The sequence below is a fragment of the Nyctibius grandis genome, chromosome 10 (assembly GCF_013368605.1).
Source record: "Nyctibius grandis isolate bNycGra1 chromosome 10, bNycGra1.pri, whole genome shotgun sequence".
NCBI lineage: Eukaryota > Metazoa > Chordata > Aves > Nyctibiiformes > Nyctibiidae > Nyctibius > Nyctibius grandis.
The window spans coordinates 19,584,231-19,609,097 of NC_090667.1; the positions used below are offsets into that span (position 1 = coordinate 19,584,231).

Genomic DNA, 24,867 nt, shown 5'->3' on the forward strand with positions numbered 1-24,867 from the left:
TTGAAAGAATCTTATCTGACTTTGTGATGTTTCTTTGAAAAGGAATTTAAATTTGCCTTCTGATAGATTTATCATTGTTTTATAGTACGGCCGTTTCTTTGTGGAAGCGTTTCTGAAGCTTGCCATGCCTCTCCTGGACTACAGCTTTAAAAAGCACAGGGTAAGCCTTCTGGGGACAGAGCTGTCTGGAACCAGTTGGGAAGCATGACTGAGGCTTTCTAGAAGGGGATTCCTGTCTCTGGTCACAAGTTGGCATGACACTTGAGACACTTCATGACAAATACGCCTAATGTTTCCAGCAGTGCTCTGCCCTGTTTACTTGCCCATCCAGTGCTCTCTCAGCAAACAGAGCACTGTTCCCCAACTTGCCATCACTCTTCTGGTTGGATGGCTTCACTGTTAGCAAAGGAAGCCCTTTCAGCCTCCTTCTTCAAAAGTTATTACCACAAACATGGAAGAATCCTTTGAGAATGATTTGTTGGTCTACTTATTTATTACAGGATGATGTGCAGAGTTTGCTGAAAACCTTACAGCTGAGTACCAGACAACTTCATCACATGTGTGGCCATTCCAAGGTAAGAGAAGTTCTAATTGCAGCACAAACTCCTGTCCTAAGAATGATTTATTTCCCCTCCACTGCTTTTCCAGGGCATAGGCAGGTTCTACTTGCAGGCTTCCAGCAGTGTCTGTACAAGCAAAAACTCTGAGAGGAGGAGAAATAGCCTTGGTTAATGGCCCAAAAGTTGCAGTATTTGATCTGGAAGTGGCTGGCTTGAATGTCAGATCAGGTTAGCATACTCTCCTTTTAGGACGGAGGTTCTTGACTCTTCAGTTGTTGGCATCTCTAAGAGGGTGTTTCTGAGGACTCGAGCTAAGACCTTAGAGACCTTGCATAAAGTACAGATGCCGGAACGATAATATGGGAGAGAAGCTTTGGCAAAGACAAACAGCCTTGCGGGTCAGAAGAATCAGCAACAGGAGGCGGACAAGGGGAAAATCTTACTCAAAGTCCTCTTGAGGTGCCTTTTTGGCATTGTTACATTGATAAGAGGGAAGAGGGCAAAGGCAGGGGAGGAAGCTGGTAACACACAGCCAGTCTGCCAGTCTCTCTGCGGGAGACTTGGGGGAGGAAGGAAAGAGAATTAGCACCCTGCTTACAGTGTGGAGAGCCAGTGTGTGTCGCAAGAGAGAATCACAGGGGAAAAGTCAGTCAGACAGGACTTCATGTGCGCTGCTCTGTTCCTGTTAGACTCCTAAAAGGTTCAAGAACATATGTCTGAGAAGGGACCTTTTCCAAAGTAGTTGAAGGGAGAAAGTCCTCTATTAGCATGACTCCCCAAGCTAGATTTGCTGCCGATTTAGTCCAGAGCTGGCATCAGGAGCATAAAAGTCTAGCCGGAGATCAGAACATGCCATTGCAGCTGTCGGCATAGGGGAGAATTGGAAGCTGGCACAAACCCTGGAGATGCTAAAAAGTCCTTCTTGTGTTTGAAAGTGAAATCCTCATGCCCGCTTTAAAGTCCCAATTCACCTTGTAAAGAGGATAACATCATTGCAGCTTGTGATGTCTTGTTTCTCTTTGCACCTGACTAGCGTTTTCAAGTGCTGCATCCCATGGCCCCTGTTAGCATATAACTGCAATCCGTGAACACCTGTGTTTTACCATTGCTCTTACATCTGTTGCAATCTGATTAGGTCTCTGCCAAATCATTTTTGCAAGAATGAGAAGGTAGCAGCTGAATCTAGGTATTCATACATCAATAAATGTATGCAATGAATGCTCCATACCTGTTTGAAGAGGAGCTGACACCAACATTTGTTAAACCAGTCTTGATTTCACTTTCATACAAAACTAGTAGGTGCTTGCTGACGTACTGTACAGTGTTACCTGAGATTTGCTACTCTCCCTCGATATGAGTGTCTTTAAAGAGCATCACGCAGCAGACAGTAGCAATCAGCTTCACCTATAACTTCCTAAATTTGTCATTTACTCTTCCACACGAAGCCTCTCTTCTGTTTGCATATCTAATGCTGGACATAAGAACAGCCTCTGGAGACAGATTTTTGCAAATGCCATGGTACTTTGTTGAGTCTCCAAGCTGCCTGCAGACAGTTGGGCAGGTTCCAAGACCCAGGGAGCACTGTGATTGTCAATTGTCTCATTAGCGAGGTTTTCCCTGATTTGGTTCTGGCTAGTGCTGATGATTGCTAGGTCCTGCCTGTTACACAGGCTGGGGAAGGGATTGCTGTTGGTACTCAGTTACCCGTTCCCCGTTGGCAGAACATGAAGTGAAGCAGAGTATCTCTTCCCAGGCATGTTGAATTCTTCCAAGAAATTAAGCTGATCTGATTTCAGAGTACAGCTAATGAGAGCATCATAATGCAAGAAGGTTATAAAGTATCCTCATGAAAGAGGAAAATACTTAAGCACAAAAGAGTTTATGGCTCTTGGCAGGTTTTCCGGTTTAGCAATGAGACTGTTCTGTACTGCAGATCCAAGCATAGCAAGAAGAGACGCTCACCCAGAGCTAAACCTCACACAGTACCTGGCACAGCTGCCCTTCCTCAGCTGGTTTTTCCTTGCAGCAACTCCATCTGTTCCCACCTGTCCTAGTTCTCCAAAAGCCAGTGCTTCTTTGGTCTGGGCAAGCTGGCTTTGGAGTTTATAGTGCGCACACATTCCACATAGCTAAGGAATTGCATCAAGCACTGAGCAAGAAAATATTATTGCAGTGGCTTATTCAACACCTGCCTCATTTCTTCGTCTCTGTGCTTGGGAATTCAGCAATTTCCTGACCTGAAACTCCCTGCAGCATTAGTTTGCAGCTTGTGGCTATCAGCAAGTAGCTATTTCACTTCCTAGGTAGGTAGTTCTGGAGTCTGGCCGCTTGTAGCATTGCTTTTTGCTTTGGACTGGAACGGTGTGATGGAGCATTGCTGACCTCCACAGATAACTCTGCTATTTCACCAACAATAACTTGTAGGTGAGTCAGACTTACCGAAACATTATCAGTTGCACACACCACCAGCAGCAATGCAGCTTCCAGACATTTGTGTACAAGCAAGCTCTGGCTGCCATGAGCACAACGGCAGCAGTGTGAGATCTATGTGTGAAGAGCTGTGCGTTGTTCTTGGAGAACAGTGACACCAGTCTGTTGCTGAGATGATGGAGCAAAGGAAAAGCAGATTCTCAAAATAATTCCCCAAGGGTCAGTAGAATTCATCTGACTTAGGTAGGGGAGTTACTAGCCTCTCTCTAAGGTTCATGAGAAAAGCTGAGGCTCCTTCTATTTTTATCCAGAGTGGATATGGCTGTTGGGCTTGTTGCAAGGGATCATTTTGCTGCCTTAGACAAAATGCTTATCTGTGTTTTATTTTTTAACAAAAGCTATAAAAGAATTTGGCCAAGAAATGACATAATCTGGGCAAGGTTTGTGGGGATCATGTCCCATCCCTCCCACCTGTATAACCAATAGCTTTTTAAATAGTCAGAATACTTAGGCAAGAATCAGTCGTAATCATGTTTTACTGTTTTGTATTTAGATTCACCAAGATATTGCACTGACCAACCACGTGCCTTTGTTGAGGAAGTCACTGGAACAGTTTGTGTACCGAGTGAAGGCAATGCTGGTATTCAACCACTGCCAGGAGGCGTTCTGGGTGGGCATCCTTAAAAATCGGGATCTTCAGGTGAGAATTGCTGCCCTGCCTGGGGCAATTAAAACCTGGGAAGGGACAATGCCCAGACAACTGTAACTGCCCTTGTGTGGGGGTAGAGCTAAAAGGCTGAACTCCATGTATTGCAGCAGAAAGAAGCATTTTATTTCAAGATGAAGGGCCTGCATCTCTGGGGGCTTCCTTGCAGCGAGGCTCTCGCGCTGAAGCGGTCAGTTTGTGTTTGTAATGAATGTGTGCGGGGGATCCTTCCTCTGCTCGGGGGCAAGAACTATACGCAAAGGAGGGAAGAGGTAAAGGTCACTCGAGCACCTCTTCACACGTGCTCTTGTGTGTGGCTTTAACAGAAGCCAATTCTGGCTGCTTTCTCAGTCTTTCACTGTAGAAGCAGGACAGCGAAAACAAAACTTCCTTTTACTCAAAAACTTTATTTAGGATGGCAACGAAATGCCGCGTTATTCTGTTCCACCCTAGCACGCTTCACGTACACTCAGTGCGAGTCTTTTGCGTTCCACTTAGGGAGAAGAAATTTTGTCTCAAGCCTCTGAAGAGAGGGACTCGGGTGAGGAGGACTCTGCGGACAGTCCCGCTGAGGTACGTTACCGCGGGTGACGCCGCCCGCTGCTGTCCGCGACTCCGTCAAACGCGCGGTGTGATGCAAGGGCGGGGCGGGCAGCGCGGCTCTGACGGCGGCGTCCCCCGCAGGAGCCGAGCGGGAGCGGCACGGACGGCAGCGACGGGGACGGCGCGGCGGAGCCGGGCTTCTCCGCCGCGGACCCCTGAACGACCGGACGGCGGCGGGCGGGGGCAGGGGCGGCCCCGCCCCGCGACGCGCAGGCGCGGGGAGGGGGGGGGGGGGGGGGGGGGGGGGGAAGAGCGGTGCGTGGCCCCGCGCAGGCGCGGTGAGCGGCGGGGGGTGGCGGCGGCGGGGGCGGCCATGTCGGTGCAGGAGGACCCGGTGCAGCGGGAGATCCACCAGGACTGGGCCAACCGCGAGTACATCGAGGTGATCACCAGCTCCATCAAGAAGATCGCGGACTTCCTCAACTCCTTCGGTGAGGGCGGCGGGGCGGGGCGGGGCGGGTGGCGGGGCGGGCGCCCGCGGCCTCTCACTGCCGCCTCCCCGCAGACATGTCGTGCCGGTCCCGGCTGGCCACCCTGAACGAGAAGCTGACGGCGCTGGAGCGCAGGATCGAGTACATCGAGGCCCGGGTGAGCGGCGGGGCGGTGGCGGCGGGGGGGGAGGCTCGGGCTGGGCGCGGGGCCGGCCTCTCCTGAGGTGTTTGCTTTTCCCGGCAGGTCACCAAGGGCGAGACGCTGACCTAGGCCCGGGGCGGCCCCGGCCCCCGCCCCGCCGGAGCACCGCCGCCCCCCGCCCTGCCCGGGGCCCGCCGCCGCCACCGCCTCTGCTTGTGTTGCCAATAAACCGCTGTGCTCCTGCCCTGCCTGCTCTCTGCCTGCCTCCCTGCCGCCGGCTTGGATGTCCAGAGCCTGCCCTGCCACCCGCCCGGCCCACGGGTTTCAGGCCCACCTGCCTCCCCACACAGGGAGGTTGAGATGGGAGGGGACACGCTCCACGGGCTGCAGGCCTGGCTGCTGTCGGCTCTGGGAGGCACCTGACCAGCCTGGCTTAACCTTCAAGGCGCTTTATGCTCCTGCTGGGGTGACAGCAGAAAATCTGGTGATTCCGATGGCTTGGAGGGTGTCTCAGCCTGCACCCATGCACACTGTCGGGGCGAGGTGGGGACAGCGGGCTCACCTGTCATGGTGCACATGCCACAGGAGAGTACCCTTTGCTGGCACCTAGGAAGAGGTGCTTATCCTCCTCTCTGGGGAGGCAAGTGGTAAGGAGAAGGAAATCTCTCTTCCTTTCCCACCTCCCATGTATTTATCTTAGTTTTTCAGGGGGCATCTAGAGCTGCAAACTCACGGCTCATGTTTAGCATTTGTTGGGGAGTCCATGGAGTTGGTGTCAGTAAAGGTTTTCTTGCTTCCCAGCAGGCTTTAAATGTCTCTGTATATTGTTTTCCAGCTGGAAACTATCTTTTTCATGATGGCAATGTGATGTCTGCAGTGTTTATTTTACTGGGCACCTGGGTAACTTAATGTTCTTTATGTTTTTTGAGCCTGGCAGGTCTGACATCAGGTGGTTGCCCCTCAACACAGGCCCTCCCCAAGCTCACAGTTTTGTTCTCCATAGGAAGCTCTCTGTTTTCCATGGTTTGACTAAGTGCTTCTCCAGCCTTTCCCTTAGCTCACCTAGCCAGTTACGCTTTGCTGTCAGGTCAGGCTGCACATCTGGGAGGCTTGGCCGCTTCTGGTGCGTAGTATCAGGGGAAATAAGTGCTTTGTACCAACCCTGCAGAGCTTACAGGGGAGCGGAGCAGCCATGGATCATTGTGCTTTTGCTCGGGGCCGACAGCAAATGATGAGAGATGGTGCTGTCATACAAGATTTGTAGGTGGGGGGAAAGCATCTCTCTCTTCCTTCAGAGGCCATTGCTCTGTGGCCCAGGTACATGGAAAGTATGCCTGTGGCCCATGCACTGCGTATTTGGGGTGTGCTGGAGTGGAGTGCTGAGATCTTCATCCTTGGAGATAACTCGGTACTTGTCTGGACAAGGCCCTGAATAGCTTGATCTGACTTTGAAGTTAGCCCTGCTTTGAATGTGTGGGGGGGGTGGGCTGAGCTGGAGACCACCAGAGGTCCCTGCCTAAGTTATCCCAAGGTTCTTCACCCAGAGACTGAATGGGAGACAGAGGGTACTACAGACATCGCTGGGACTGGGGCCGTACCAGGCTGCTGTCTTTGCTTGAGATCCATCGCTTGTTCCTGTTCCCAGCTAGTAGTGTGCTGTGCGTCTCGGATCCCTTCCTGCTCTCCTGACAGGCTGTTGTAATGGTTCTCCCTTTTCCTCTGACCCCAGGGTGTCTCACAGGAGTAGGTGTTGCCACACAGTCACTGTGGCCAAACCAGTTTTGGTGTGGGGATCTGCCTTCTGGAGGTACTATTCCTCCCAGGACATGTGCCCTCACAGAGCTTGAGTGCTGTGGGATCAGTCTATCTGGTTCATCTCCCAGCAGGGATGCTGGGCCACTCACTGTGGTACGGAGTTCTGCCCTTTTTCTTTCCCTTTCAGGGAGTCTCAGTAGTTCCTGACAGCTCTGCAAGACCAGGCTTTCTGGTTTGGGTGCTGCTTATTCCAGGCCATCTCTGGGAGGTGGAGAAGCCTCCTGGTCCTCAGGCTGATGCTGCTTCCAGCAGGTGCTGCAGTGTGCAGCCTTGTAGTAGATGGAGCTTTGATATATTTGAAGCATTTGGATTGTTTTAAAGATTGGGGAATGCTGCTTGCCTTTGTTTCTTGTACTGTGTCTTTTTTGGGAAATGATGCCCCAGGAACACACATTAAACTTTTCTGGAATGGATTTTTGTATTCTAAATTGGGAGAGTGATTTATGTGCTGTGTTAGTGGTGCTCTTCGCCTCACCACACATTTAACATAGTGGGAGATGATAATGTGCTCTGTGTCACTCAGAACGTGCTTTCCTGTTGCCCTGAGAGAGCTGGGTACTCGGGCACCCTTGCAGCTCTGGTTGTTGGTAGCTGAGACCTTTTGGTGGTCTGACACCTTTTCCTAGAGCCAGAACTGGAGAGCAAGCTGTTTTGAAGCCTCTTAGGAAGGTGCCAGAATGGAGCAGTTTTGTTAGAGCCTGAGCCACGTCCCCAGCTTGAGGAAGGCCTGCACTCAAAACGGTGAGCAGTGGGTGCTTAGTGCTCACTGCCAGCTGGACAGGCAGCTGGAGCTCATGGAGTGATGGGAGCAATCCTGTAGTCCTCATGTGAGTTAATGGGTTCCAAGGTTTGGGAATGGGGGGTGGTAGCACAATTTTGATCTTGGGTGGGAGAGAAAGTGATACTATGTTGACATCACCATTTTTCTGGTGTCAGGAGAAGAGGGAGGTAGAGCTTGAATTCAAGCTTTGCGTACCCCATAAAGGTTTTAGCATCTGGTCCAAAGCAGACATTTTAAGATGACTGGATTGAGCCACACTTATATAATTCCTGCTTCTAGTAAATACCCCTGGGCTCCCTAGGTACCTGCTACTAGCAAAGCCTTGATTTTAGGAAACAGCTTTAAAGTTAAATGAACCTTCATTCCCTCTACGTTGCAGGTGATTGAAACTGATAATAATTCAGTGACCTGAGGTGATCTCAAAAGACGAATCTGTTAGGACACAGCTGAGATGTTGAGGAAGAACTGCGCTTTGTCCCTCATAGCTTTGCAAAGCTGGACTTTTAAGATCTCAGAAGATGGTGTCTGCTTGAGTTCTGGTGCAAAAGCGCTGACAGCAGTGGAAGTCACCTCGAGCAGTTACCTCTCAAAGAGAGGACTGGCCCTGCGTGCCTCTCATTGCCTAGGTTCTAGGACCAAAGCCATTGCACGCAATATCGGGATTAAATATGGAAATCGCTGGCGCTGCCTGTGTGGTCAAAAGTGCTGAGGAAAGGGGCTGTATGGAGGGAGGATGAGCTGGAGCAGGGAACGCTCCCTGGGGCTCCCTGTGCGCCCTCCCCTGCCTGCGGCTCTGCCTCCACGCGGCGGGTCCAGCCCGACTGGGAGGCCAGCGGGGTGGAGGTGGGAAGGGACCCCGGGGACCCGGGAGGGCGAGGAAGAGGAGAGGCTGATTTGGGGCAGGTTTTGTTGCAGGTTGCTCCTGGAAGGCTGCTCAGGGGGGCAGGTGGGGAGAGTGCCCTCCATGAGGTCACCGCGGGGCTGTGAGGTCACAGAGCCCCATGGTGTCACGCCAGCTGTAGCAACCGACCGCTCAGCCTGCGGCCACCACTGCAGCAGCAGAAGCAGCAGCAGCAGCATGGTGCGAGCACACGGGGCCATGGTCCCTGCCCGCCGCCACCTCCTCCTCATCCTCCTCCTGGTGGCCCTGCATGCCAGGGCTGCCCGGGCTGCTCCCTGGCGAGCACGGCAAGCAGGTAAGCGGGCGGCGCTGGTGCAGCCTTTCACGGGCCAGGGGCTCTTCTCCCCCAGAAGCGTGGATGATGGTGTTTTCCCTCCAGTGCTTTAGCAAGGCTTTGCTCTGAGTGCGTGAGGGCTCTCCGGGTAAGAAAGCCCTGAGGGGCCCTATGTCGGTCCATCTGCTCCTCGAGGGCTGTTCCACGTGCCTTGGAAAGAGTGTTTGGAGAGCTGCCAGGCGCCAGCCAAGGGGTCACGAGGCCCCTCTGCAGCTTTAGCAAGCTTGACCTGCGTCTGGCTCCCACGTTGTTCCCTGACCCCTTCCCAGTGCCTGCAGTTCACTAAGGCAGAAGTGGGTCCCAACATGCAATGGAAACCTTTCTCATGTGTGCTTGTTTCTAGATGAGGATGATGGCTCTCCTTACCCAGCTTCTCAGCTGGATGTTGCTCTGGACCCCTTGGAGCAGCCTGGAGGTAAGTTCTCAGTGTCCCTTTCCTTGAAGGAATAAACATTGACAACGTGGCAAGAGCTTATTCCTGTGCAATTTTCCTTAAGATCCTCTGCAGGTTGACGGCTTCCCAACGTATTGGCCGCTTCCCGTCCTCAACCCTGAGAGCCGTCCCACAGGTATGTCAGAGGGAGGAAGGAGCATTTACCTTTGAATCTTCTTTCCAAGTGAAATGTATGTTGCTCCTTCTGTGGCCCATGCGCAGACGTGGAGAGGAGCAGAGAGGGAACGGGTTGGGCTCGGTGAGGTGCCAGGCACGTTGCTGGGTACCGTGGGACCAAATATTGCCTGTCCCTTATGAACTCGTGCTCTGTGTTAGGGACACGCTCTCCATCCTAGTGATGGCGGTGGGGGAAGCACATGGCCCTGGGCTTCAGCAGCCAGCCCGCAACCCCCTGCGGAAAAGTGCTGTTTTAGTGAAGTTGGAAGGAGCAGCAGCTGCTGCCCCAGGGGACGGACAACCCCCTCCCTCCTGCAGAGCCTCATCCCTCAGAGACGGTTTCACAGAATCAATCAGGTTGGAAGAGCCCTCTGGGATCATCGAGTCCAACCATTGCCCTGACACCACCCTGTCAACTAGAGCATGGCACTAAGTGCCATGTCCAGTCTTTTCTTAATCCCCTCCAGAGATGGTGACTCCACCACCTCCCTGGGCAGCCCCTTCCAATGTCCAATGACCCTTTCTGAGAAGAAATGCTTCCTAATGTCCTACCTGAACCTCCCCTGGCGAAGCTTGAGGCTATGTCCTCTTGTCCTATCACTAGTTGCCTGGGAGAAGAGGTTGACTTCCACTCCACTACAACCTCCCTTCATGCAGTTGTAGACTGCAATGAGGTCACCTCTGAGCCTCCTCTTCTCCAGGCTAAACAACCCCAGCTCCCTCAGCTGTTCCTCATAGGTCAGACCCTCCAGACCCTTCAGCAGCTTGGTCACCCTCCTCTGGACTCGCTCCAACACCTCCACATCTTTCTTGAAGTGCGGGGCCCAGAACTGGCCACAGTATTCAAGGTGCGGCCTCACCAGTGCCGAGTACAGAGGGACGATCACTTCCCCAGACCGGCTGGCTACACTATTCTTAATAGAGGCCAGGATGCCATTGGCCTTCTTGGCCACCTGGGCACACTGCTGGCTCATGTTTAGCCAGGTTTCTGAGCCTGTACACTTGTGCCCCATAACAAAGGGGAGCTCCCATAGTGAAGGAGTGTGAACATCATTAGCCTGAGCCATTAAGGAAGGGAGTCGTCTTGAGACTGGAATCGCTCCCTCTTCAGCCTCATGAGCTGCTGGTAACAGCACCCGAGGAGGTCAGTAATTCCCCAGAGAGCGACACATCCTGGCCTGAACCTTCCGTGGATTTAGCCTGCTCAAACAGAAGAATCGTGCCAAAGCCAAGGGCATGTGCCAGGCCTCTCTCTCCAGTCCCCCGGCCAGTCCCTTGTATTTTCATTAACTGGCAAGAAAAGCGATTCTCAGGTCGCTGACTGCGTGCTGAGTTGTGCATGAACAGGCTGAGGCCGGACACGTCACGCCAAGGCAGCTGCAACAAGGCCGAGCTCCTTCAGTCTCAGGCGGCTGGGCTGCCTGCTTCTCGCAGGCCCCGCAATCCCTTGGCTGTGGTTTCCTGTTGGTCTGGGGGACCTCGAGTTCCTCGCTGCCCCTGTGACAGTGCCCGGAAAAGTGGGCAGAGCTGTGGGCTCAGCCCCGGCTGCAGCTGTGTCCCAGCCCTCGGACGGAGCAGCCCGACGGGACGTGCTCCCCACCCCGGGAGGGCCGCTCCCCCAGCTGTGCTCCAGCAGCTCTCCAGGAGCGCCCCGACAGCCGTCACCACGCAGCCTCGGCCCGGCCGTGAGGTCACCGCGGGGCTGTGAGGTCACAGAGCCCCATGGTGTCACGCCAGCTGTATGAACCGACTGCTCAGCCTGCGGCCACCACTGTGGCAGCAGCAGCGGCGGCGGCAGCATCATCATGGTGTGAGCATAGGGGGCCATGGCCCCTGCCCGCCACCACCTCCTCCTCATCCTCCTCCTGGTGGCCCTGCATGCCCGGGCTGCCCGGGCTGCTCCCTGGCGAGCACGGCAAGCAGGTAAGCGGGCGGCGCTGGTGCAGCCTTTCACGGGCCAGGGGCTCTTCTCCCCCAGAAGCGTGGATGATGGTGTTTTCCCTCCAGTGCTTTAGCGAGGCTTTGCTCTGAGTGCGTGAGGGCTCTCCGGGTAAGAAAGCCCTGAGGGGCCCTATGTCGGTCCATCTGCTCCTCGAGGGCTGTTCCACGTACCTTGGAAAGAGTGTTTGGAGAGCTGCCAGGTGCCAGCCAAGGGGTCACGAGGCCCCTCTGCAGCTTTAGCAAGCTGGACCTGCGTCTGGCTCCCACGTTGTTCCCTGACCCCTTCCCAGTGCCTGCAGTTCACTAAGGCAGAAGTGGGTCCCAACATGCAATGGAAACCTTTCTCATGTGTGCTTGTTTCTAGATGAGGATGATGGCTCTCCTTACCCAGCTTCTCAGCTGGATGTTGCTCTGGACCCCTTGGAGCAGCCTGGAGGTAAGTTCTCAGTGTCCCTTTCCTTGAAGGAATAAACATTGACAACGTGGCAAGAGCTTATTCCTGTGCAATTTTCCTTAAGATCCTCTGCAGGTTGACGGCTTCCCAACGTATTGGCCGCTTCCCGTCCTCAACCCTGAGAGCCGTCCCACAGGTATGTCAGAGGGAGGAAGGAGCATTTACCTTTGAATCTTCTTTCCAAGTGAAATGTATGTTGCTCCTTCTGTGGCCCATGCGCAGACGTGGAGAAGAGCAGAGAGGGAATGGGTTGGACTCGGTGAGGTACTCCGGGGCACTGAGCCTTGCAAAGCTGTCTTTGCCAGCCCCTCCGAGCCTGAGCTGCTCCCCATGCCGGCTGCCAAGCCAGCAGGCTTGTTGGCCTTGACTTTAGAGCCGGTGTGAGCTCCAGGGAGTCCTTTCTCCCGGCAGCTGCGCGCGTGGTTCTTTTCGTCCCGGCATGGTGCCACTGCAGGCGCGTGGTAACTCTTTGCACCGCGCTCCTGAGCGGAAGGGAGAGACGAGTGCCGTGGAGTAATCCCCTCTCTGAATTGCACTCCCTGCCGCTCTGATCTGAAGAAGTATCTTGAAGCGTGTCATGGGATCTGTGCTGTCCTGTGCTTGTTTGCAGCCGTGCCCACAGGCGAAGGCAATGTGGCTTCCCGGATGGGTTCTGGCGATGAGCCTCCACAAGCTGGTGCAGGTATGTCATGGCTTTTTCCTCCCTTGGGCAGCTGCCAGCTCAAAGCCCAAAGGTCAGTCCACCATGGACCTGGACCCTGAGGCACCTGGACCATGAGGCACGTGGGCCACGTTGTGCAGCTGATGGGCAATGGGACTCTTAATGAAACGTTCCTCGTGCTCTAGCTGCACCCCAGAGTTGCCATGAGTCCCTTGGGGCCCCAGGCACAAGAGCAGCACAGAGCGGGATGGCTCCATGAGCTGAGGTCCAGAGCGATGCCCTGACTCCCAGATCGGGCAGGGGCTTTGAGGGAACCTCCCCGTCCTCCTGCATCCTCTGCCTGAGCCGTGCTGAGGCTTTACCTGCTGTCTCTGCTTTTTGGCAGTGCTGTCAGAGCCCGGAGAAGACCGCCACGGCAGAGTGTATGCAGTTAATCGAATGGACTCAGGTACTGAGCAGTCTTGCTGGGGTCCCTAACGGGGTGACACGTCCCGAAACCTGGGCACGGCTGCGAGCGGTGCCCTTTCTGGAGAAAAGGCAGAAGGGGATAGCAAGTCTCAAGTGTCTCCTGGGAAGGCCTGTCTCTGTCCCCTCGGGGTGTGGGAGCTGGCGTGGGGGGAGGGAGAGTTGGGGGTGGCAGTCCCTGCTGCAGGGATGGTTTTTGTCCGTGCCCCTCGGAGGAGGTCAAGCAGCTGCGCTCCCCCCATGCTCTCCTTCTGGCCTTCTGAGCTGTGCTCAGAGGGACAACCTGTCCCAAAGGGTGGGAGTGAAACAGCAGTGGGGGGAAACAGCAAACTGCCTGGCCATGTCGGAGGTGCTGCGAGCTGACCAGGGGTGCACAGGCCGGACTAAGGTCCCGAATTGCTCCTCCAGGTGAAGTCGAGAAGACACCTGCAAGGGCTTCCAGCACCCAGAGGATCGTGGATCATCTCTGCCCACAAGATGTGCGACAGCGCTGCATGATCAGCACAGCAGCGATCATGCTTTCCGTGCCAGTGGCGATCGTGGTGTGCTGTATTGTGATCCATCGGTACATGAAGAAAAACGAGTGAGTTGCTGATTCCCCCTCCCCCCTGCTCCCTTTGGTGGCTGCTTGTAGCCATGAAGCATTTCTAACCAGGCCGCTGCGGAGTGGCGAGTTAGTGGTTGGCCAAAAAGCTCCGCTGAGCTTTCTGCTGCTGTCAGATGCTTTAATTGGCCTCTTAAATCCTGGGCTGCTTTCTCGGGAGCCCGCCCTGCCTGGAGCCAGCGTTAGCTCCAAGTGGCCCTGCCTGGACAAGAGCAGCCCCCAGGAGCGACAGGCAGGGGCAAAGCAAGGTTGGGAAGAGAAGGAGCGGGGGATGAGGTTGCCCTAGAAATCGAGAGGCGCACTGTGCCCGCTCCTGACCCGTGAAGCTGCCCGGAGGAACGCCCCTGCTCGGTGTTGCCATGAGGGGCAGGTGTCCACCCAGGCCAAGGCGTGCTGGCAGCTCAGCCCGTGCCTCAGCAGCCTCCTCTCTCCGCAGGCGCTCCTCTGCAGCTCCAGGAGCCCAGCGGGACACGCGCAGCTACCCCTCGCACCCGGACAGCTGGAGCAGCCGCCCCAGCACCCCTGAGGGCTGGACCCGCCAGTATCCGCCATCTGTGTATGAAAAACCAGTGCGTGCGCCGTCCCAACAGCCCCCGCGTCCACCGCCCCCGCGCTCGCCACCCCCGCGCTCGCCACCCCCGCGCCCGGCACCCCCGCGCCCAGCGAACCCGCCGTCCCCACAGCCGCCGTTCCCGCCGCCTCCACCACCCCTGCCTCCGTCGTTCTGAGGCCCCCCCGGCCACGAGCCCGCTGGTCCGGCCGCCCGGCAAGGGCTGAAGGCGGCTCTGCCAGGGTAGGGGTTGGCGGTGCGCTGAGAGGACCCGCGGAGAGCGTCGGGGAAAAGGAGTCGTCGCAGAGCGAGGGGTGAATCTGGAAAGTGTAGAAACAGCCGATGAGCCAGAAGAAAACGGTGTTGAGGGAGAGGGGAGAGGAGAAGGGCCAGGTCGAGCTGGACGCGCGCGGCTTCATCTGGCAAGGGCTGAAGGCGGTTCTGCCAGGGTGGGGCTGGCTGCTCCGAGAGAACCCGGCGGAGAGCTTCGGGGATCAGCCATTGCTCCCAATAAAGAGGGACAGAGCTGTCACACAAGTGTCCGTGTGGTCAGTGCAGCTAAGCTGCTGCTGCGTGGCTGTCCCTGTGTAGTCCCCCCGTGTCAACAGGTAACCCCACATCTCGTGCCTCATCTCCCAGCAGGGCTGTCGCTGAGGAAGTGCTGGGAGGCCAGGTCTCAGCTGGCCTCGCTGATGGGGTTACAAAAGGCCTTCTAGGACCAAAGCCATTGCACGCAACGTTGGGTTTAAATATGGAAATCGCTGGCGCTGCCTGTGTGGTCAAAAGTGCTGAGGAAAGGGGCTGTATGGAGGGAGGATGAGCTGGAGCAGGGAACGCTCCCTGGGGCTCCCTGTGCGCCCTCCCCTGCCTGCGGCTCCGCTTCCATGCGGTGCGTCCAGCCCGACTGGGAGGCCAGCGGGGTGGAGGTGGGAAGGGACCCCGGGGACCCGGGAGGGCGAGGAAGAGGAGAGGCTGATTTGGGGCAGGTTTTGTTGCAGGTTGCTCCTGGAAGGCTGCTCAGGGGGGCAGGTGCGGAGAGTGCCCTCAGACCCCACATTGATCCCACACAATTGCTGTGGGATTTGTGGGCTCAGCTGGGGCCACAGCTGGGCGCAGTTCACTGCTCCTTACTTCTCTAGCAGCCAGCAGCCCCTTCCTCAGATCCCCGGCCCCCCAAGCCTTCTCCTTGCTCCTTCGCAGCCACCGGGGAGCAGGGCAAATGTTTCTGCATTAATAACAAGGGGATTGCACTAATGACATGAATTGAGATGTGATGAAACACATTCTTCCAATTGACCATCAGGAGTATAAGAAACGACACATACATGAGTGGGATGGGTTGTCAGTCCTTGTTTCTGCCTCTGAGGAGGAGGATGAGAAGGCCAAAGCCCTGGCTCTGCTGCGGAAAAGGAGTCGTCGCAGAGTGAGGGGTGAATCTGGAAAGAGCAGAAACAGCCGATGAACCAGAAGAAAATGGTGTTGAGGGAGAGGGGGGAGGAGAAGGGCCAGGTCAACCTTGCCCCAGCTGAAGCTCGGTCCAGGCTGAAGGTCCCCTGCTGAAGCATGAGGTCCAGGCACGTTGCTGGGAACCGTGGGACCAAATATTGCCTCTCCCTTATGAACTCGTGCTCTGTGTTAGGGACACGCTCTCCATCCTAGTGATGGCGGTGGGGGAAGCACATGGCCCTGGGCTTCAGCAGCCAGCCCGCAACCCCCTGCGGAAAAGTGCTGTTTCAGTGAAGTTGGAAGGAGCAGCAGCTGCTGCCCCAGGGGACGGACAACCCCCTCCCTCCTGCAGAGCCTCATCCCTCAGAGGCGGTTTCACAGAATCAATCAGGTTGGAAGAGCCCTCTGGGATCATCGAGTCCAACCATTGCCCTGACACCACCCTGTCAACTAGAGCATGGCACTAAGTGCCATGTCCAGTCTTTTCTTAATCCCCTCCAGAGATGGTGACTCCACCACCTCCCTGGGCAGCCCCTTCCAATGTCCAATGACCCTTTCTGAGAAGAAATGCTTCCTAATGTCCTACCTGAACCTCCCCTGGCGAAGCTTGAGGCTATGTCCTCTTGTCCTATCACTAGTTGCCTGGGAGAAGAGGTTGACTTCCACTCCACTACAACCTCCCTTCATGCAGTTGTAGACTGCAATGAGGTCACCTCTGAGCCTCCTCTTCTCCAGGCTAAACAACCCCAGCTCCCTCAGCTGTTCCTCATAGGTCAGACCCTCCAGACCCTTCAGCAGCTTGGTCACCCTCCTCTGGACTCGCTCCAACACCTCCACATCTTTCTTGAAGTGCGGGGCCCAGAACTGGCCACAGTATTCAAGGTGCGGCCTCACCAGTGCCGAGTACAGAGGGACGATCACTTCCCCAGACCGGCTGGCTACACTATTCTTAATAGAGGCCAGGATGCCATTGGCCTTCTTGGCCACCTGGGCACACTGCTGGCTCATGTTTAGCCAGGTTTCTGAGCCTGTACACTTGTGCCCCATAACAAAGGGGAGCTCCCATAGTGAAGGAGTGTGAACATCATTAGCCTGAGCCATTAAGGAAGGGAGTCGTCTTGAGACTGGAATCGCTCCCTCTTCAGCCTCATGAGCTGCTGGTAACAGCACCCGAGGAGGTCAGTAATTCCCCAGAGAGCGACACATCCTGGCCTGAACCTTCCGTGGATTTAGCCTGCTCAAACAGAAGAATCGTGCCAAAGCCAAGGGCATGTGCCAGGCCTCTCTCTCCAGTCCCCCGGCCAGTCCCTTGTATTTTCATTAACTGGCAAGAAAAGCGATTCTCAGGTCGCTGACTGCGTGCTGAGTTGTGCATGAACAGGCTGAGGCCGGACACGTCACGCCAAGGCAGCTGCAACAAGGCCGAGCTCCTTCAGTCTCAGGCGGCTGGGCTGCCTGCTTCTCGCAGGCCCCGCAATCCCTTGGCTGTGGTTTCCTGTTGGTCTGGGGGACCTCGAGTTCCTCGCTGCCCCTGTGACAGTGCCCGGAAAAGTGGGCAGAGCTGTGGGCTCAGCCCCGGCTGCAGCTGTGTCCCAGCCCTCGGACGGAGCAGCCCGACGGGACGTGCTCCCCACCCCGGGAGGGCCGCTCCCCCAGCTGTGCTCCAGCAGCTCTCCAGGAGCGCCCCGACAGCCGTCACCACGCAGCCTCGGCCCGGCCGTGAGGTCACCGCGGGGCTGTGAGGTCACAGAGCCCCATGGTGTCACGCCAGCTGTATGAACCGACTGCTCAGCCTGCGGCCACCACTGTGGCAGCAGCAGCGGCGGCGGCAGCATCATCATGGTGTGAGCATAGGGGGCCATGGCCCCTGCCCGCCGCCACCTCCTCCTCATCCTCCTCCTGGTGGCCCTGCATGCCCGGGCTGCCCGGGCTGCTCCCTGGCGAGCACGGCAAGCAGGTAAGCGGGCGGCGCTGGTGCAGCCTTTCACGGGCCAGGGGCTCTTCTCCCCCAGAAGCGTGGATGATGGTGTTTTCCCTCCAGTGCTTTAGCGAGGCTTTGCTCTGAGTGCGTGAGGGCTCTCCGGGTAAGAAAGCCCTGAGGGGCCCTATGTCGGTCCATCTGCTCCTCGAGGGCTGTTCCACGTGCCTTGGAAAGAGTGTTTGGAGAGCTGCCAGGCGCCAGCCAAGGGGTCACGAGGCCCCTCTGCAGCTTTAGCAAGCTGGACCTGCGTCTGGCTCCCACGTTGTTCCCTGACCCCTTCCCAGTGCCTGCAGTTCACTAAGGCAGAAGTGGGTCCCAACATGCAATGGAAACCTTTCTCATGTGTGCTTGTTTCTAGATGAGGATGATGGCTCTCCTTACCCAGCTTCTCAGCTGGATGTTGCTCTGGACCCCTTGGAGCAGCCTGGAGGTAAGTTCTCAGTGTCCCTTTCCTTGAAGGAATAAACATTGACAACGTGGCAAGAGCTTATTCCTGTGCAATTTTCCTTAAGATCCTCTGCAGGTTGACGGCTTCCCAACGTATTGGCCGCTTCCCGTCCTCAACCCTGAGAGCCGTCCCACAGGTATGTCAGAGGGAGGAAGGAGCATTTACCTTTGAATCTTCTTTCCAAGTGAAATGTATGTTGCTCCTTCTGTGGCCCATGCGCAGACGTGGAGAAGAGCAGAGAGGGAATGGGTTGGACTCGGTGAGGTACTCCGGGGCACTGAGCCTTGCAAAGCTGTCTTTGCCAGCCCCTCCGAGCCTGAGCTGCTCCCCATGCCGGCTGCCAAACCAGCAGGCTTGTTGGCCTTGACTTTAGAGCCGGTGTGAGCTCCAGGGAGTCCTTTCTCCCGGCAGCTGCGCGCGTGGTTCTTTTCGTCCCGGCATGGTGCCACTGCAGGCGCGTGGTAACTCTTTGCACCGCGCTCCTGAGCGGAAGGGAGAGACGAGTGCCGTGGAGTAATCCCCTCTCTGAATTGCACTCCCTGCCGCTCTGATCTGAAGAAGTATCTTGAAGCGTGTCATGGGATCTGTGCTGTCCTGTGCTTGTTTGCAGCCGTGCCCATAGGCGAAGGCAATGTGGCTTCCCGGATGGGTTCTGGCGATGAGCCTCCACAAGCTGGTGCAGGTATGTCACGGCTTTTTCCTCCCTTGGGCAGCTGCCAGCTCAAAGCCCAAAGGTCAGTCCACCATGGACCTGGACCATGAGGCACCTGGACCATGAGGCACGTGCGCCACGTTGTGCAGCTGATGGGCAATGGGACTCTTAATGAAACGTTCCTCGTGCTCTAGCTGCACCCCAGAGTTGCCATGAGTCCCTTGGGGCCCCAGGCACAAGAGCAGCACAGAGCGGGATGGCTCCATGAGCTGAGGTCCAGAGCGATGCCCTGACTCCCAGATCGGGCAGGGGCTTTGAGGGAACCTCCCCGTCCTCCTGCATCCTCTGCCTGAGCCGTGCTGAGGCTTTACCTGCCGTCTCTCCTTTTTGGCAGTGCTGTCAGAGCCCGGAGAAGACCGCCATGGCAGAGTGTACGAATTCTATCGAACGGACTCAGGTACTGAGCAGTCTTGCTGGGGTCCCTAACGGGGTGACACGTCCTGAAACCTGGGCACGGCTGCGAGCGGTGCCCTTTCTGGAGAAAAGGCAGAAGGGGATAGCAAGTCTCAAGTGTCTCCTGGGAAGGCCTGTCTCTGTCCCCTCGGGGTGTGGGAGCTGGCGTGGGGGGAGGGAGAGTTGGGGGTGGCAGTCCCTGCTGCAGGGATGGTTTTTGTCCGTGCCCCTCGGAGGAGGTCAAGCAGCTGCGCTCCCCCCATGCTCTCCTTCTGGCCTTCTGAGCTGTGCTCAGAGGGACAACCTGTCCCAAAGGGTGGGAGTGAAACAGCAGTGGGGGGAAACAGCAAACTGCCTGGCCATGTCGGAGGTGCTGCGAGCTGACCAGGGGTGCACAGGCCGGACTAAGGTCCCGAATTGCTCCTCCAGGTGAAGTCGAGAAGACACCTGCAAGGGCTTCCAACGCCCACAGGAGCGCGGGTCGTCTCTGCCCATCAGATGTACGATGGCACTGCCTGATCAGCGCAGTAGCGATCATTCTTTCCGTGCCAGCGGCGATCATGTTGTGCTATATTATTATCCGTGTGCGCAGGAAGATGAAACAGTGAGTTGCTGATTCCCCCTCCCCACTGCTCCCTTTGGTGGCTGCTTGTAGCCATGAAGCATTTCTAACCAGGCCGCTGCGGAGTGGCGAGTTAGCGGTTGGCCAAAAAGCTCCGCTGAGCTTTCTGCTGCTGTCAGAATGCTTTATTTGTCCTCTTAATTCCTGGGCTGCTTTCTCGGGAGCCCACCCTGCCTGGAGCCAGCGTTAGCTCCAAGTGGCCCTGCCTGGACTAGAGCAGCCCCCAGGAGCGACAGGCAGGGGCAAAGCAAGGTTGGGAAGAGAAGGAGCGGGGGATGAGGTTGCCCTAGAAATCGAGAGGCGCACTGTGCCCACTCCTGACCCGTGAAGCTGCCCGGAGGAACGCCCCTGCTCGGTGTTGCCATGAGGGGCAGGTGTCCACCCAGGCCAAGGCGTGCTGGCAGCTCGGCCCGTGGTGGCGAGCCTTGCCAGCCCTGGGCCGTGCTGTGGAGGAGAGGCCCTGTGTGCCATGCGCAGGCCAGGGCCTCAGCAGCCTCCTCTCTCCGCAGGCGCATCACTGCAGCTACAGGATACGAGCCGAATGCGCGCGACTTGGTCCGACTAGGGCTGAAGTCGACTATGCCAGGGTTGGACGCGGTGCTCTGAGAGAACCCAGCAGAGAGCTTCAGGGATCAGCTGTTTCTCCAAATAAAGAGGGAAAGAGCTGTCACACAAGTGTCTATGTGGTACCACGAAACAGTTGGAGGGCCCCAAGAACAAGGGATGTTGTAAATACCTTAGATACTCGACTAACCTAGATATATAACTAAACAAAGGGAAGCTTTTACAATTTGGAGAGTGGTAATGACTGTAAGATAAGGAGGCTCCAGGATGGTCTCACTTCAGATGGCTGGGCCTTGGGATGAGCGGATGCATGTGTACATAGAGATAAGGGAATTGCAACAGCTACCTCAAAGGACGTGGCCTACATGATCCCTGGACTGAGTTTGCGCAGAAGCAGGGGTCAGTCAGCGAACACAGTGAGGAAGACTACTGGCCTTCATCTGAAGACCCCTGACGACCACCAGGGAAAAGGACTGCGCATGCGGAACGGACATTTGCATATCTCATGGCTACATAAATGAGTTCTCAGAAATCCTATGACTATGTATAACTTTATGGTATATATTCTCTGAAAATTTGCCCAACGGGTGGAGCACTCATGGTGGATAATCCCCAGTGCTGCCCAGCGCTGCAATAAAGAATGCCTGCTTAATAACACACTCTGGTGTTATTTTCTTTCGGACTCCTTACCCAGCCACACCTAGCTTCCCACTTCGGTGAGGAAAGTCAGGAAGCAAGGGGGTTTGGAGATCTCTGATTTTTGTATCAGTTTTGGCGAGCCAGCCAGGAGACTCTCTGTCCGGCTGCAGGACTCCTGGGTCGGAGACTCCCTTGGCTGGCCCCGGGCACTTCTCTGGAGGGACTCTCCGATTCAGCAGATCCGTGCGGGGACAGACAAGGACCACTGGTAAGAAAAGGCATTCTTTCTGTGTTCGTTTTGTTTTGGTTTGGTTTTGTTTCTGTTTTTGGGACCGGTCATTTGGAGCTACTCATAAGTCGCGGTTTGTAAGAACCCCGCTGGGTGGCATACATTTGCATGTACGATTTGTATTAATCATCTGGTTAGTGCAATCGTTTGTTTGTGCATTTGTATCTGATTTTGGTTTACATTTGCATGTACGAGTCGTATTAATCGTCCGGTTAGTGTGATCATCTGTTTGTGCATTAGTATTTGGAGCTGCTCATAAGTCGCGGTTCGTAAGAGCCCCGCCGGGTGGCGTTTGGTTTACATATGCATAGTAATACGTATGTGTTTGGTATACGCGTATTTGAAAATCTTTGAATAACCTATGTCGACATTTGTCGTCTGGGGAGTAGCAGCTGTTGTTGTTAACTTTGTAATCTCTGTACCTTTGTTTGTCTCCCCGCGGTTTTGGGGGGGGGCGGGCAGTGAATGTTCAGAGGAAAAATTTGTTTATTGTAACTTGACTTTGTATCTGAACTTGTGTGATAATTGTGTGAGTGAGACGTACAAATACGTACAAAGCGAGTGCAGAGTCCAGATCTGCGAGGGAAACAGCTGGAGAAGGACAAAGTGATTGATAAATGTGGGAACCTGAAATACTGTCTATAGTAATTGTTAATTGTTGTCTGTGTGTGTGTGTGTAAGTGTTGGGGCCCCAGTCCCTGTCTTTGTGTGTTATAAATTTTTGAATGGGAAACCAACAGGGTGGAGTTTTGAAAAAGAGCCCTTTGGGCTGCATTCTGTCTCACTGGAAAGATATTGGGGGACCACCTGGAGGAAGTGTGAGCCATAAGACTTTGATAAAATATTGCAATCAGTGGTGGCCTTTATACAAGTTATATGACGGAGAAAAATGGCCTGTTAACGGAACTTTAGATTATAATACTTTGTTACAACTTATGTTATTTTTAAGAAGGGAAAGAAAATGGGATGAAGTGGGTTATGCAGATATGTTCTTTACTCTGTGGAATCACCCAGAGTGGCAAAAGGAATGTGGAATTAATTTAGCACCCCAGGACCCTATGGTCCTGGTGATAGGAAAAAAAAAAAAAAAGAGAAAAAAAAAAGCAAAATGGGAGATTAAAAGGATGTTGCTTGGCTTGTAGCATTGTACAAAAGTGTTTAAAGGTTGGTGCACAGAATGAAAGATTAGAGGAGGGGACAGAGAAGGAGATGCTGCAGGGAATTACCAGGATGATCCTGAAAAGGCTGCGAAAGGATTTGAACTAATTGTGAAAACCCAGGATCCTGACTGGGAGGATGTGGATGCACTGTTGGATGCGGTGTTTAGCGAATCGGAAAAGCAGATGGTTGTGAAAGCGGTCAGAACCCAGGTGCAGGCTCTGATTCTGGCTGGAATTCTGCCGGGAACAGTGGATCTCTGTTTTTGGGACAATCGGCAGATGACATTAGGAGAAAGCTGCAGAAAGTGCAAGGAATGGCTGCGAGAGATTTAGAGAGGTTGCTGGAGACTGCATGACAGGCGTATGGGAATAGGAAGACTCGGAGGGGGAGAGTGAGGGCGGAGCGGCTGCCGGTGCTGCAGCGGCTGCTCTGCGCACCGCAGGGGCCAGAGACCCTCTGGAACTCACCGAATAACACTAACGCTGTGAGACGAAGTGCAAGTGCCGCACCGAGGGGAAATCAACCCCTCCCGAAAAGATCAGTGTGTGTATTGTAAGCAGATGGGGCATTGGAAAAAGGATTGTCTCAAACTGAAATCGGTAATGGTTACTGACACAGGAGCTGACTGACTGGAACCAGGGGAATCTTCCCTAGCAGAACCCTTGGTAAAAATGCAGCTAGGGAAAGGAGAGAAAAACTGTAGAATTTTTAGTAGATACAGGGGCCACATTTTCCGTATTGAATCAGACCTTATTGCCAATAAGCAAACAAAATGTTAACATTGTGGAAGCAACTGGGCAGGTTGAGAAAGCTTTTTTTTTGAAACCATTAGAATTCAATATTGGGTGAAGTGTAGTAATTCATAAATTTCTCTACCTGCGCGATGCTCCTAGACCACTTTCGTGAAGAGATTTATTAGAACAATTGAATGCTGGGATAAAATTTAAAAATGGAGAAAATGAGTTAAAATCCCAGAAAAGAATCACATTGAAATTTTAAGTTTGGCTCTCACTGAACCCTAAATTAGGGAAGAAGAAATTATACACGAAATAAAGGACCAGGTATATCCATGAGTGTGGGCCTCAGGAATGCCTGGAAAAGCTGAAAATGCAGAATGGGTTGTTGTTAAACTTAAAGAGAGAACACGGCCTGTTAGGATAAAACAATATCCCCTGAAACTGGAAGATAGGCGAGGAGTGAAAAGTGTTATAGAGGACTTGCGTACTCGGCAGGCTCCCTTAAAGCGACAGTGTCGCCCTCCAGCCCGCTTTAAACTTCAGCTTGCGCCCTTCACCTGGTTTAACTTCGGCTTGCGCTTCTAATCTGCTTTAACTTTGCCTCGTTTTTCCTGTGTACCCCGGATTGGTCTGATCTGTATCACGTGTCTGTATTAGGTGTTCACCTCTCAGGGACGTAAGGGATGGGAGTTCTTGTGCGTGGAGTTCGGGTTTTCTGTGTGTGCCTCTCAGGGACGATTGGAGTGGGGGTTGTGTGACAAAAATCCCTGTTTAGCCAGAGCCTTGTGAAGATTTACCTGCCACCTCCCTGAGACGATTACCCCCGCCCCCGCTTGTTGTGTTTGTAGACCAGAACTTCATCAGAACTTTGTGGCTTGTGTGCCTGGATTGTGTAACTTGTGCATCCGAATTCTGTGTGGAAAATTGCTTGGTAACTAGGATCTTGTGTGAAACCTGTTTGTGCATCCTGATTGTCAGGGTCCTATACATACTTGCAAGTATCCTTGGTGATCAAAATAACATTGCTAGACATAAAATACATATCTAAAGAATATATCTGTTAGATCTCATTGCACAGATTTTTCCCCAAACCACACATGCACCTTCCAGCCCTTCCAGGAGAAGGTGCTGGAGCATTCCTTATTGGGCTGGGGGTGTGGAAATCCATTTTCCTACCGCGTATGCAGACCCCAACTCCAGCAGACCAGGGCAGCGCGGCCACCAGTCTCCCAGTCGCAACGCAAGCAGCGAACTCATCTGCGAATAGCCAAACAAATCATAAGAATTAAAAAGGACAGAATGTGGCTGGCACCACGGGAGAGCACACAAGGGAATTATCCCATGCTTGCTTTGTTCTTACATGCCATCCTGGGCTTCACCCACAGGCTAGGCTAGACCAGCCTTTGGTTTGCTGCAGTCGTCCTGTTGAGAAAACAGCAGGACTGGAGTCTCCCCCTCCCCTTTTGTCACAGACTTGTTGATAGCATTCAGGTGACCTAACTTTAGACACCTGAGCTAGTTAGCTGGTGTGCCTGCACAAACACTGGTAGGCTTTTACTATAAGGCAGTGGTCTCCCCATAAGACAGATACATAAAACATAAGGTTTGCACCCTAGGAGGGCCTCAGTGAGCACAAAGGAGGGATGAAACAACTGTGCTGAATGTAGGTATCTGCATTATAGGTGTCTAGTGTCCAATTACATGAATCCCGGGCATTGTATAATCATCTCTTGGCATCTGTTTCTCTAGGAATTAAAAAGTAAATGCAAATGAAAGGAAATAAATGCATGAAGAGTGCAAGCTCTCTTCAAGGCACAAACACCCCAATAGCCTCCATTGCTTCATTGGGCATATGGAACTGCTCTTCTCTAGTATGGGATGTCCCTG

General features: G+C 54.3%; 3 protein-coding genes across 8 annotated transcripts in view; all 3 read left to right on the forward strand.

Annotated features, from left to right (window-relative positions):
* The window catches only part of FANCD2 (FA complementation group D2), a 51,036-nt gene extending 46,568 nt beyond the window's left edge, over positions 1–4,468 (forward strand). For all 3 annotated transcript variants that reach the window (XM_068408744.1, XM_068408746.1, XM_068408745.1), the window contains 5 exons: positions 86–160; positions 501–575; positions 3,544–3,690; positions 4,195–4,269; positions 4,381–4,468. In XM_068408744.1, coding sequence (XP_068264845.1) covers positions 86–160; positions 501–575; positions 3,544–3,690; positions 4,195–4,269; positions 4,381–4,458 — 450 coding nt within the window. In that variant the 3' untranslated portion in view covers positions 4,459–4,468. The remainder of the gene's footprint in view (positions 1–85; positions 161–500; positions 576–3,543; positions 3,691–4,194; positions 4,270–4,380) is intronic.
* A 92-nt stretch (positions 4,469–4,560) lies between these two features.
* Positions 4,561–5,116, forward strand: BRK1 (BRICK1 subunit of SCAR/WAVE actin nucleating complex). Its single transcript, XM_068408554.1, has 3 exons — positions 4,561–4,730; positions 4,805–4,887; positions 4,975–5,116. Exons 1-3 carry the CDS (start codon positions 4,613–4,615, stop codon positions 4,999–5,001), a joined length of 228 nt encoding a protein of 75 aa, XP_068264655.1. The 5' UTR covers positions 4,561–4,612; the 3' UTR covers positions 5,002–5,116.
* A 103-nt stretch (positions 5,117–5,219) lies between these two features.
* LOC137667624 (uncharacterized) lies at positions 5,220–21,133 on the forward strand. Of its 4 annotated transcripts, XM_068408553.1 has the most exons (11): positions 5,220–8,664; positions 9,047–9,118; positions 9,201–9,272; positions 11,619–11,690; positions 11,773–11,844; positions 17,774–17,845; positions 17,928–17,999; positions 18,474–18,545; positions 18,910–18,972; positions 19,398–19,572; positions 20,100–21,133. In XM_068408553.1, exons 1-11 carry the CDS (start codon positions 8,202–8,204, stop codon positions 20,194–20,196), a joined length of 1,302 nt encoding a protein of 433 aa, XP_068264654.1. In that variant the 5' UTR covers positions 5,220–8,201; the 3' UTR covers positions 20,197–21,133. The 4 variants fall into 4 exon arrangements, 3 of the variants coding, with proteins under 3 accessions (XP_068264654.1, XP_068264652.1, XP_068264653.1); XR_011048814.1 differs by lacking the exons at positions 18,474–18,545; positions 18,910–18,972; positions 19,398–19,572; positions 20,100–21,133 and adding exons at positions 12,319–12,390; positions 12,755–12,817; positions 13,243–13,417 and having other exon boundaries at positions 17,928–17,940; XM_068408551.1 differs by lacking the exons at positions 17,774–17,845; positions 17,928–17,999; positions 18,474–18,545; ... (1 more) ...; positions 19,398–19,572; positions 20,100–21,133 and adding exons at positions 12,319–12,390; positions 12,755–12,817; positions 13,243–13,417; positions 13,875–14,525 and having other exon boundaries at positions 5,220–7,514; positions 7,848–8,664.
* The last annotated feature ends 3,734 nt before the right edge of the window (positions 21,134–24,867 follow it).